The sequence below is a fragment of the Vespa mandarinia genome, chromosome 3 (assembly GCF_050613455.1).
Source record: "Vespa mandarinia isolate Hongniang chromosome 3, ASM5061345v1, whole genome shotgun sequence".
Taxonomy (NCBI): domain Eukaryota; kingdom Metazoa; phylum Arthropoda; class Insecta; order Hymenoptera; family Vespidae; genus Vespa; species Vespa mandarinia.
This window is the reverse complement of record NC_140812.1, coordinates 7,143,394-7,157,108: the sequence shown is the minus strand read 5'-3', so window position 1 is coordinate 7,157,108 and position 13,715 is coordinate 7,143,394. Positions and strand designations below refer to the sequence as shown.

At 29.6% G+C, this 13,715-nt stretch overlaps 3 protein-coding genes and 1 pseudogene across 4 annotated transcripts in view; 1 reads left to right on the top strand and 3 right to left on the bottom strand.

Annotated features, from left to right (window-relative positions):
• Positions 1–13,715, top strand: part of Flo2 (flotillin-2) — an 85,610-nt gene that overhangs the window by 47,818 nt on the left and 24,077 nt on the right. The window lies entirely within an intron of this gene.
• Positions 4,069–5,793, bottom strand: LOC118449485 (choline dehydrogenase, mitochondrial-like). The gene has a single exon (XM_085655723.1). It carries the CDS (start codon positions 4,600–4,602, stop codon positions 4,408–4,410), a length of 195 nt encoding a protein of 64 aa, XP_085511849.1. The 5' UTR covers positions 4,603–5,793; the 3' UTR covers positions 4,069–4,407.
• Positions 5,873–8,528, bottom strand: LOC118449482 (glucose dehydrogenase [FAD, quinone] pseudogene; annotated as a pseudogene). The gene is made up of 3 exons (XR_014981905.1): positions 8,163–8,528; positions 7,314–7,497; positions 5,873–7,188 (listed from the first exon to the last, which is right to left on the bottom strand). The product of XR_014981905.1 is annotated as a glucose dehydrogenase [FAD, quinone] pseudogene (transcript).
• LOC118449479 (glucose dehydrogenase [FAD, quinone]-like) lies at positions 10,993–13,627 on the bottom strand. Its single transcript, XM_035884051.2, has 2 exons — positions 13,144–13,627; positions 10,993–12,978 (listed from the first exon to the last, which is right to left on the bottom strand). Exon 2 carries the CDS (start codon positions 12,881–12,883, stop codon positions 11,009–11,011), a length of 1,875 nt encoding a protein of 624 aa, XP_035739944.1. The 5' UTR covers positions 12,884–12,978; positions 13,144–13,627; the 3' UTR covers positions 10,993–11,008.

The following is a 13,715-nucleotide window of genomic DNA, read 5'->3' as shown; positions in this document are numbered from 1 at the left end:
ATTATTTAAATATTTGTGTTAATATTTTGTTAATATGTTTAATGACGACGTTCTCATTGCTTTGCTTTTTTTTCGATAGTAACTGTATTCTTCGTAGGATACTGTAATGCATCTGTAACAAGCCGACAAAATAAAATCTGAAACACAGAAATTTGAAAAATTATGAAACTTGTGGATTTAAGGTATCAAGTAATATTTTTAAAGTGAAATACTATTTCTTTTTTATACGCATTTTACTTTTAACGTTGTCCAAAACGTTCAAAGTAAAATGCATCGTTTTTTAAATTGTGTTTTTTCCGGATTTTAAAAATTTAAAGGATTAAATTTTGTATCAGTCATAAACAAATATGTATATGATTGGTTATAATAACTTATAACAAATATCATTGTCTTATTTAATCAAATAAATAAAATGTAAATGTTACATTACTCAGTAGGTATCTGGTAATGAAACTATACCTTTTATCACTATTTGCAAGTAATAAAATAAAATCGAAAAATATCATTATCTTTTAAAATTGTTTTATCTTTTATAAATTAGAAATAATAATTTTTGCTTTGTAATCACTAACTGGAATGATGTGTTACATATGTTGATTATTAACTGATGGAAATATTTAAATGATGTGTATACTATGTCATTAGCCTGTCATATCGCATTATTTTGTAAGATTTCAAAGGAACATTAAGATAAGTCATTCTTTTGTAAGAGCTAGAAAGAAAATCAAGATAATTGATAAATTTTAAATTGTTTTGTAAGAATCAGAAAGAAAGTTAAGTTACTTATAGGATTAGTAAATTAGTACTTAAGGCTGTGGACTGATGTATTAAAATTATCAGATCTATCTTCTTACATATATTTATTTTTACTGGAGGATCAAAATGTTAATGAAAAGATGAAATCAATCAGAAGATACATTCATTTTTGCATATTTTTCCGTCTTATTTATTCCACAATTGAAAATTGTAAATTCGTGTAAGAATTTTCTGAATAATTAGAGATCCTTTTTTTTAGTCTGAAAATAGGAGTTTTTTTTTATGTCTATCATTAAACATTTTTTTCAAAATCAAATATTTCCAGCGATATATTTACCACATATACATTTATCACATTTATCGCGAATATTATTTTGTGTAATATTTTATTTGATATCGTTTTCGTTCTAGCGAAATACCTATCTTTATGTTTCATTGCTAATCTATAGAAAGCATTAGTTCTGTTTCTTTTAAGAATGGTCCTATTAAAGCTTTTTATTTATTGAAAAGTTCATCAGCTAACTAAATTAAGAAGACTTTATATTTTTAATTTTTTCTAAGTCTTTATATTTTAAATTTTTCATCTAAATATTATCAAATTTAAAATAATTCCAAGTACTTGTAAAATCAACCAATAGTGTATCTAACTTTCTCAGTCTATTTTTTAACCAAATGGTTTTTCTATATCTATTCTTTCAATTCCTCATTTGTAATGTGTTTTGCTATTCACGATGAATGATCTTCTTTTACATTTATGATATCCATACAAATTTGTCTGTTTGTCACTAGCTTTTTTAATTTTTTTATCAAAAGAACCAAACCTAAGAATATTACGTCAAGTTTTGAAATATATTTTGTTTTCTAAAAATATACTTTAAATTATATGGAAATTTTATGAAAAACTTCCAAAATCCTAATGCAATAAAATGTTTATCTATAATCTTATGCGGGATCGAAACGACATATTTCGGTATATATAGGTTTGTATAATACGTATAAATTTTATACAAAAAGCAAGACAGAAATATGAAAACCATTTAATAAAAATAATCATTTATACTTTTCAATTAATATCAGAAAATAATTCTAAAACTAAGATCTACTAATTTTGGGTAATTATTAGAACGAATTACAAATCATTTTGATTCTGTTTATGAATTTATTGTTAAACATTGGTGTATGTATTTTAAATAAATATTCTTAAACATCACCGACTCGCTACAGAAATTTAATTGTTTATGAGAAATTTGATAAATTTTATATTTTTGAAAGCGACGTCAGAAAACAAATTTTGAAATATAGTAAAAAATAGTATTTCTATTTCTCAGATTTTAGGAACTCAAAAAAGATGCAAGGTTTGCGCGAGAAAATAGTGAGAAGTGAAATTACATGAGAATATAGAATAAATCTTATCTTATATTGTAGAGTATTTTAATATTGATTACGTCGTAAAGGATTGTTAATATCATCAATAAAATATTCTGCAAATTTCTTGGGGATTTTGTCAATATGTTGGCTATGTCTACACGTAATCATATTTATTCTTTACATTAAGTAAATGTAATTGGCTTGAAATATGCTAACAAAATGAAGTCAACTAGATTCTTTGTTGCAATTTCAATTGGAAAGTTGAAATCAAAAAGAAAAACCAACATCCATTGATATATTACTTGATATATTGCAAGCGCTAGTAGCAAATGTAAAATATTCTTTATTTGTATAAAAAATTTCCATATATTTTAACAATTTTTGTACTTGTTTTTGTAATTTTTTGTAATTGTTTAAAAAATGTTTCTTTTTTTTCATTGTAGGCGCATTCAAACGTATAATTTTTCTTGATGAATTTATTCGATATATTTGTAACGAATTTGGAAAAAATCAAAAAAATATAACTTTAAGGATATTTTTCAGATTATATGAGCGAAAACGTGCAGAAAAAAAATAAAATTTAATTTAGAATGGAATATGCGTAAATATTTAAATTTCATGTTATTTAGTTTGTAAGTTCGAAGTTAGAGCTCGTAAACGGCATGTAATTTCTGACACATTTTGTGTGATTTTTTTTTATCATTAAAGTGACGATTGATGTTATTTAGTATAATAGATTATACTATAACTTTTCCTTTTGAAATAGAATACTCACCAGTAATACGTAGCCTTTTTGTTATAACGATTTCTTAAAAATTAAAATACAACATTGCGTTACCGAAAAGTTTTTTTTAGAAAAGAATGCCACAATTTTCACTATTGATCGTTGTATCAAGACATTCTTTATCCTCAACAATAAATCAATTAATTTAGAATATGATATTTATTAGTATAGTTTTCCATATATTCTAATTTGTAGTTTACTGTGCCGGACAAAAGGACAGACTGAAGTCAAAAGTATGACGATGGAGCCTATAAGTATTGTGGTTATCACCAAGATCTCTGATATCGTTTTTAAATCATTCTGTGAAGGTGAACTTATCACAGTAGTGATTAAAACCAAAAAATTTTTTTTTATAACATTACAGTAGTTTGCTATGTGCACGTATCTTATTGATCTAATAAGAATAACGTAAACCAAGGATCACAAGTACTCATAACTTGTTTCTATTTTTTATGTTATCTATTTTTTTTTTATAAATGTTATTATCATTAATATACAAATAATTTTTGAACTTTTAATATTCTTGGCAATCAAAGATTTTAAATTATTGAAATGGTTAACGTTAATTCAAATTCTAATACAGAAGAAATTTCAATTGTATAAAGAAAGATTGCCTGTATTGAATATAGTATTTTTTCAAGTGATCCAAATCAATGTGAATCTTATAAATTTGTTGTATTGTAATATATATTTATATTAATATTATTTTTGGTTTTCATATCCATATGACATTTTTATTGACGAATAAATTCACTTTTATCGTTATTTTCATAATCAAGGACCATACGTACCCAGATTCTAATTTACCTATCATTTGTTTCATTTGCTCTTTATCTATTTTATCAAAAAAAAAAAAATAATTAGTATAAATTGTGTGTTTCGCAGGAACATCTGTTAATACTTAAACGATATCATATAGAATACTTAATAAGTAAATTAACATTCATTAATGAGTATAATTTATACTGACATAATGTATCGGTATTTTATTATTTAAGTAACGTTTTTTTATACATTTCTGTTATTGAGTGTGTTATTGTAAAAAATTAGGATATAATTATATATTTGAAAAGGAATAGTTTATTGTATGAATTTTGTATAATATACATTCTACATGCATTTCTATAATTCTAAACATCTTTCTTTTCTTTCTGCTTTTGTTTAGTATATAAACTAATGAAAATATTATCTAATGTATTTGTAAAGTAATAATATTTCATGCATTCAATTTTTTTTAGGATATAAACATCAAACATACTCCGATGTAGTTTTTTCAAATTAACCTCGTAATGTAATATTTACGTAATCCTACGTAATATTATTTATATTTATAATGAACCCAGATACCAGAAAGCAATTTGAATATTTTTAATTATCTCTATACAAGCGATACGTTTCTTTTTCAATATTGTAAGAACAGAAAGAGCTACCTATTAAAGAAGCATCGTGGTTTGTAAGAACTTAAAGTTTACTTTACGACTTTCAATTATTTTTTTTTTTTATAGCACATCCTTTCCGAGCCAATCCTTTTTTATCATATCTGCTCCTTTCTCGGCTATCATCAACGTTGGTGCGTTTGTATTTCCACTGGTAATTTGCGGCATTATGGAAGCATCGGTAACTCTTAGTCTTTGAATGCCTTGTACTTTGAGACGAGGATCGACGACTGCTGTAGGATCACCAGAATGGCGCATTTTAGCTGTTCCAACCGGATGGTAGAATGTTCCTGCTGTGTTACTTAAGTTACAATCCCAATATTCCGTGGAATCGGATTCAGTGTTACGACAATTCGGTATGTCGTAATGAAGTAAAGTTATTCCATTGTTTTGGAAAGTCTTAGTTGCCACCAACGACTTAACAAAATCAAGAGGCTTCGAAAGTATTTTTCTGTCAGATTTATTAGCAAAATAATTCGTGAATATCTTAACTTGATCGGCAGGATCGGTGCTACGTAATTTAATTTCATTCCTGCTCTTTGGGCTCAATAAAACCGGTCACATAAAGATAATGTCTTTCTGCATAAAGACATTAATCATATTGTCGATTAGTTCGTCTGAAACGTCGATGATTTTCAAAAGCAGTTAGAATTGATAGACCTGCTGTTTTGGTACATGAGTAAAGAAAATCTATATTTCGAGATATTTCGGTTATTGGTCGATTAGGTTAAGAAATTCAAGTAGATCAACATCTCCGATCGTGATCTACTCTTTAATTGTTTTCAACTGATAATCATAAGTAATATCTTTTATATGAATCAGAGATGGTGTTATTTTCGTGGAATTAATGTTTGCCAATTGAATTGCTTATCAGTTTAGGTGATTCTTAAGATTTTTTTCCTAAAGGTAAATCGTCCACCTGTGGTATTTCTATCTCAGAATAATATTTCGCTGTCAACCAGTGGATAGAATCACTCCTTTTGATTCTGTCACGTTTAATAGCTACCAAGTTTTCAGGATCACTCTAAACATCAATAGATCGGTTATGAACATTCATAAGAATGTTGTCTACCCCGGCGGGCATCTTTATGTAGAGATTTATCTTACCCATTTTCGCAAATGAAATGCTTCCGCTATATTCACTCATAATTGTTACTTTGTTCAACAGTTTTTTAAGATAAAAATAGCAAGCCTAATTCTCAAAAATAATGGCTAATCTTTGATTTTTACATTGAATTGTTTGATGCATCAGTAATAATATGCAATTAATTAGTTTACTATTATTCAATCGAAGAACTAGTCTTTTAATGCAGTATATTTACGTACTTGAAAAATATATGGTTTCATTCGATGAACTATTCGAACTGTCTGTTATTACGATTGGATCTTGACGTCAGAAAAACAAAAAGGTAACGTAAACCTTAAAACGTAAGTGTTTAAAACATTCAATTCGTTCTCATAATTATTTTACAGTATGCAATAATAAAAATATTTAATTTACTTTCATTCGATGAACTATCCAAAATATCTAATATTGATTGAAAGAACCTGTGATAGTCTCATTGCTTCTCTTTCGTCTAGACATCCAATCCTTCTTTATGAGATCCGAACCTTTTTCACCAATCATTATTACAGGTGCATTGATATTTCCACTAATGATCGTAGGCATGATTGAAGCATCTATCACTCGAAGTCCTTCTACTCCATATACTTTTAAAGAGGGATCTACGACCGCCATTGGATCAGATCGTGGACCCATTTTCGCAGTGCAGCTCATATGATAAATTGTCATTGTGAATTGTCGAATTGCACATTCCCAATACGCATCCGTGAACATCGGAAGATGTTTACAATTTGGCAATGGCTTACTGTAAAATCTTGTCCCAAATCTTTTCATGCTACTCGTTTCAGCAAATGCAATTGCTGCTTTGACTCCTTCTCGTAAAACATTTACGTCATCAGGATTCGTTAAATAATTGTGATACATTAACGGATAATCAAGAGGATTTTTCGACCGTAATTTCACATATCCACGAGATTTGGGTCTGAGTATCATAGGCAAAATATCGAAACCATCTTGACCAGTGATCTCTTCATACATTTCATTGTAAAAATTATCCGTTATACAAACAGCATCTTGAAATGGTTTTCCTCCGTTATTAACCGAGGAAGAGGAAATTATTAACTCTACATCAGGCCAATCATCCGTCTGATTAGCATATTTAGTGGATAAAAAGCCTACTACTTCGAGACCAATACTCGAGGTTAGAGGACCATTCTCGGTAATTGCATATTTCAATATTGAGTTTATATTTAATATTCGATTATAAACAAAGCTGATTTCGTTGTCCACAAGGAAGGTAAGACCACCAGGGGCTATATGATCTTGAAGGTTCTGTCCAACGCCAGGTGAATCCTGAATCAATGGAATATCAAGATCTTCGAGGTGATTCTTTGCACCGATTCCAGACAGCATCAATAATTGAGGAGTATTTATAGCACCTGCCGAAAGTATAACTTCTTTCTTTGCAAATACGGTCTCAACACGACCATTTCTAATAAATTCTACACCATATGCTCTTTTGGTACTTGGATCTATGAGAATACGCGTGACATGACTCCATAGCGATAAGTGAAAATTCTTTCGAAATTTGATGGGATGCACGAATGCCTTGGCTGCACTACATCTAGCGCCCTTGCGCATTGTATATTGAGGCAATGTAAAACCCATTTGTTGTTGGTCATTTATATCCACTATGTTATAACCCATTTCTTCTGCAGCTTGAAGATATGCTGGAGCCAGTGGCGTATTATAAGGACACTCTTGAACAGTTAAATAACCGCCTGTAAAATTCATTTTTGCATGAGAATAAATGGATGACTCAATATCACTTGTGATGTCTTGTTGTTTCAAAAAATTAATCATCTCAATTTTCTTAATTTTATGAACAATCAAAATCGTAGCTCACCTATGCTATGGTATTTGGTGTTCCGAGCTAAATATGGGTTTCTTTGGTCCTGTGACTTTTTAAAGTATGGGAGTACATCGTCGTATCCCCAACCAGGGTTACCAAAGCTTTCCCATTGATCGTAGTCACGACGATTCCCACGAACATACAGCATAGCATTAAGTACACTTGAACCACCTAATACCTAGAATCAAGAGAATAATATTATGATGTAATAATTTTAAGTTATTTTCACGAAAATAAGTAAAGTTGTTTCAGTGGCTTATGATTGCTTTTGTTATTGATTTATTCGCGGCCGGTTCTACTATATCATTGCAAATTCTTTCACTGAGGACCGACAAGGTAGTCCTGTGTCAAATCAAAATCTATATTCATTTTAATAGTGGAACCCTGAGAATTGTAGGTATTGATAGTTATAAATCGTGTTCAGGTAGCTGTTTAATTCAAAGGATCCAACATGGATGTTTCGTTTGATCAATGAATGCATTAATAGCATATCTACCGCATTATGATTTATAGACATTAGAAGATTATATATAATAAGTTTAATGCAAATTCATTTCATTCTGGTATCTTCAATTATCTGATACTTTTTTTTATTCCGTTATGTTATATTAGCAACCATCCATTTATTCTCCTTTGAAAACGACCTTATTTACGAAAGTATTTGAAAATTTTGTTCATCATTAAAGTATTATTTTCTCTTTAAACTGATTGTATTTTTCGTATACTCGAAACTTTATGTATTACGATGCACAATAACCTAACATACCAGCAATGTAATTATAAAATAATTGATATTGTTATTAAATTCTTCATCTTACGGCACAGATGAATCAAAGAGCTCACCTTTCCACGGGGCCAACAACAACGTTTGTCTTTCATCGCTTGACAAGCACTATCTTGGTTTTCAGTCCTATATTTCCAATCCATTTTGGTGTTATACAAGTAGGTTGACAAAGCCGGTACGTCTGAGATGACAGTTTCGTGACCACCTGCTTCTAAAAGAAGAACACTCCATTCTGGATTCTCCGTTAATCTATTAACAACAACGCTACCAGCTGAACCGCCGCCGACCACTACGAAATCGTAGTCCTTTAATAGATCTTTCGTAACTTGTGTTTGATTTTCGGGGTCTATTAGATGATAATGGAAGTAAGTTAAGGCAGATATAAGAATCGGTGCGATAATTAATTTAATACTGATCTCTGTCATATTCGTTTGATATCTATGGTGCTGCTGCTACAGTTGCCACAATCTTCGTCGTCATTGATTTTGTCTTTTAATTAATTTGGTTATGTTGTTTTTCTTCAATTGAATAGCAAAATTAGTGAAGAAGTTTTCATTGATTTATATTCTTTGATAATTACGATACTCTTCGTAGGATACTGTAAAGCATCTATAACAAATTGACAAAATAAAATTTAAATCACAGAAATCTGAAAAATTATAAACCATTGTAGATATTAAAGATATTTTTTTCTATATGAAATGTTATTTTTGTTTGGTTTTGAATTTTAAATTTAGCGTTGTCCAAAACGCTTTTTTTTGTAATTTTGATTTTTTTCTGATTTTAATAATACGATTTATTAAATTTTGTGTCAAGCATAAACAAATATTTATATCGTTAATTTAACATATAAAACATATAACACATATAAAACATATAAAACACATCATTATGACGTATTTAATTAAATGAATAAAATATGGATGATATATCACTCAATGTTTATCCGGTAATGGAAATATCGTTTATCATCGTTTGCAAGTAATTAAATTCAAATGTATTCAAACGTATAATTTTTCTTGATGAATTTATTCGATATATTTGTAACGAATTTTGAAAAAATAAAAAAAATATAACTTTAAGAATATTTTTCAGATTATATGAGCGAAAACGTGCAGAAAAAAAATAAAATTTAATTTAGAATGGAACATGCATAAATATTTAAATTTCATGTTATTTATTTTGTAAGTTCGAAGTTAGAGCTCGTAAACGGCATGTAATTTCTGACACATTTTGTATGATTTTTTTTATCATTAAAGTGACGATCGATGTTATTTAGTATAATAGATTATACTATGTGCTTTTCGTTTTGAAATATAGAATACTCAGAGTTTTACGAACGAAAAATAGAATACTTACCAGTAATACGTTGGCTTTTTGTTTTAGCGATTTCTTAAAGATTAGAACACAACATTGCATTCCCAAAAGGTTTTTTTTTAGCAAAGAATGTCACAATTTTCACTATTGATCGTTGTATCAAGACATTCTTTATCCTTAACAATAAATCAATTCATTTAGAATATGATATTTATTAGTATTGTTTTCCATATATTCTAATTTAGTAGTTTACTGTGCTGGACAAAACGACAGACTGAAGACAAAAGTATGACATTGGAGCTTATAAATATTGTGGATATCACCAAGGTGAGCGCTATCGTTTTTAAATCATTCTGTGAAGGTGGACTTATCACAGTAGTGATTAAAACCAAAAAATCTTTTTTTATAACATTACAGTAGTTTGGTATGTGCACGTATCTTATTGATCTAATAAGAATAATGTAAACCAAGGATCACAAGTACTCATAACTAGTTTCTATTTTCTATATTATCTATTTTTTTTTTATAAATGTTATTATCATTAATATACAAATAATTTTTGAACTTTTAATATTCTTGGCTATCAAAGATTTTAAGTTATTGAAATGGTTAACGTCAATTTAGATTCTAATACGGAAAAATTAATTGTATAAAGAAAGATTGCCTGTATTGAATATAGTATTTTTTCAAGTAATCCAAATCAATGTGAATCTTATAAGTTTGTTGTATTGTAATATATATTTATATTTATATTATTTTTATTATTTATATTTTTATTAATTATATTTTTATTATTTTTGTTTTTCATATCCATATGACATTTTTATTGACGAATAAATTCACTTTTATCGTTACTTTCAAAATCAAAGACTATACGTACCCAGATTCTAATTTACCTATCATTTGTTTCATTTGCTCTTTATCTATTTTATCAGAAAAAAAATAGTTAATATAAATTGTGTGTTTCGCAGGAACATCTGTTAATACGTAAACGATATCAAATAGAATACGTAATAAGTAAATTAACATTCATGAATATGTATAATTTATACCGACATAATGTATCGGTATTTTATTATTTAAGCAACGTTTTTTTATACAGTTCTGTTATTGAGTGTGTTATCGTAAAAAATTAGGATATAATTATATATTTGAAAAGAAATAGTTTATTGTATGAATTTTGTATAATATACATTCTACATGCATTTCTATAATTCTAAACATCTTTCTTTTCTTTCTACTTTTGTTTAGTATATAAACTAATGAAAATATTATCTAATGTATTTGTAAAGTAATAATATTTCATGCATTCAATTTTTTTTAGGATATAAACATCAAACATACTCCGATGTAGTTTTTTCAAATTAACCTCGTAATGTAATATTTACGTAATCCTACGTAATATTATTTATATTTATAATGAACCCAGATACCAGAAAGCAATTTGAATATTTTTAATTATCTCTATACAAGCGATACGTTTCTTTTTCAATATTGTAAGAACAGAAAGAGCTACCTATTAAAGAAGCATCGTGGTTTGTAAGAACTTAAAGTTTACTTTACGACTTCCAATTATTTTTTTTTTTTTTTATAGCTCATCCTTTTCGAGCCAATCCTCTTTTATCATATCTGCTCCTTTCTCGGCTATCATCAACGTTGGTGCGTTTGTATTTCCACTGGTAATTTGCGGCATTATGGAAGCATCGATAACTCTTAGTCTTTGAATGCCTTGTACTTTGAGACGATGATCGACGACTGCTGTAGGATCACCAGAATGGCCCATTTTAGCTGTTCCAACCGGATGGTAGAATGTTCCTGCTGTGTTACTTAAGTTACAATCCCAATATTCCGTGGAATCGGACTCAGTGTTACGACAATTCGGTATGTCGTAATGACGTAAAGTTATTCCATTGTTTTGGAAAGTCTTAGTTGCCACCAACGACTTAACAAAATCAAGAGACTTCAAAAGTATTTTTCTGTCAGATTTATCTGCAAAATAATTCGCGAAGATCTTAACTTGATCGGCAGGATCGGTGCTACGTAACTTAATTTCACCCCTGCTCTTTGGTCTCAGTAAAGACGGGCACATAAATATGATATCTGTCTCCATAACGACTTTTTTCATATTGTCGATTAGTTCGTCTGAAACGTCGAAGGCTTTTAAAAGGCTTTTGAGTTTATAGACATGCCATCTTGGTACGTGAGTAAAGAGAATCTCTATTTCGGGGTATTTCGATTGTGGGTCGGTTAAGTTAAGAAACCCAAGTAGATCAACGCCTCCGATTGTAGCCAATTCACCAGTTCCTTTCATCAGATAATCATAAGCAATGTCCATTATATGCGTCGGTGATGGTGGTCCTTTTGTTTGATTGATGTATGCCAATTGAATTCCTAACCATATTACGTGATCCTGAAGATTTTTTCCAACAGGTAAATCAGCCACTGGAGATATTCCTATTTCACGTAGATGATTCGCTGGTCCAATTCCAGAAAGCATTAAAATCTGAGGTGTTGTGATAGTGCCAGTGGATAAAATCACTTCTTTTGATGTCGTCACTTCGACTTCCTCGCCATTTTTCAAGGTCACCCTAACACCAGTTGCTCGATTATCATTCATGAGGATCTTATCTACCCTGGCAGATTTCATCACGTATAGATTCTTTCTATCCTTTATCGGTGAAAGAAATGCTTTGGCTGCATTTACTCGACGAGACATATTAACAGTTCCCAATGCTTTCCCGTATCCTATATAATGTTGCCCATCAAGCAATTCAAGAATAGGTACACCAAGTTCACGAGCAGCGTTTATGAAGATCTCTTGTATGTTTGTTTCGGAATAATTGAAACTTCTAATATCCAGAGGCCCATCTTTGGTGCAATATTTATCTCCCCACTTATCGACATACTCTGGAGAACAGTTGATTGTTTTCTTGAAATATGGTAACACGTTCTCGTAACTCCAACCTTCATTGCCAAGGCGTTCCCATTCGTCGTAATCTCGATCATTTCCATGGACGTGTAACATTGCATTTATCACAGAACTGCCGCCTAGGGCCTTTCCTTTACTCCATTTGCAATTTCTGTCTTTCATACCTTGACAAAATCCTTCCTGTGGTTCGATATCATAATTATAATCTTCTGCGGTTCCCAGAAGCATCAAAATCGATCCAGGAATGTTTGATAATACTGATGGATCTTCACCAGCTTCGATCAATAATACATCCCAATTGCTTATCTCTGTCAATCTGTTTGCCAAAACCGATCCAGCACTACCACCTCCTGCAATCACGAAATCAAATTCCTTTTTCGAATTTATAATTTCCTTCGTACGATCCTTCGGATATTCCTTATTAACGCTTAGAGAGCATTGTGCAACGAGCAACGTTTGTAACAGTTGCGTGAATAAAAAATTAGAAGATCCTTGTGCCGCAGATGCACAAGTTTCAGAAAGGCAAAATTCCATTTTTTTTTCTTTTTTTCCTTTCTTTTCTTTTTTTTTTTCTTTCTTTTTATCTAGATTTTCCGTCTGTTCCTTGATTCGGTCGGACGATCCTTCACCTAAAAAAATTCCGCAGAAAATATAAATTTTTTGCGGCAGTTTTTTTTTTACATTTTTATTATTTATTGTATTTATTTTTATCTTTTTTTTTCTTTTTTTTTCTTTTTCTTCCTTTTCTTTCTTTTTTAAAGAAAAGTAAAAATTCTAATAATTATGACACTCACTTGTCTTACGAACTTATCCTTCAATGTTGCTTCACTTTCTTTATTTATCCTTTGATGAAATCTATTTGACTAATTGTAAGAATAACAATCCAACTAGTGGCAATTAGAATAGATACAATTAAAATAATTACTCATGTTAATGCAAGTTCACGAAATAGATCATAAATCATTATTACTCACTGATAGTTCTGTAATAAGCAAACGCTAAAAGATGATTGATCATATTCAGATGCTGTATCATGAATAGATCTCGGTAATATCTCCTACTTTAATTTCTAGATCAATTTACAATTCTTGTTTCTTTTGATCACTTGATCTTCGCGATTCTTTATTCCCGCAATTTCTTTTCCATCGAGGCGTATCCTTTTACCTATCCAGTCATGTAACCTTTCCTATATCAGATTATGCATCATATCTTTAACAAACAATCTCAAATTACAATCACACATTATTCATTTTATACGATATTCAGTGATATCAATTTCGTTATATCGATCAAATACATACATACAGAGAGAGAAACAGAGACAGAAATACACACACACGCATATATATACATACATATATATATA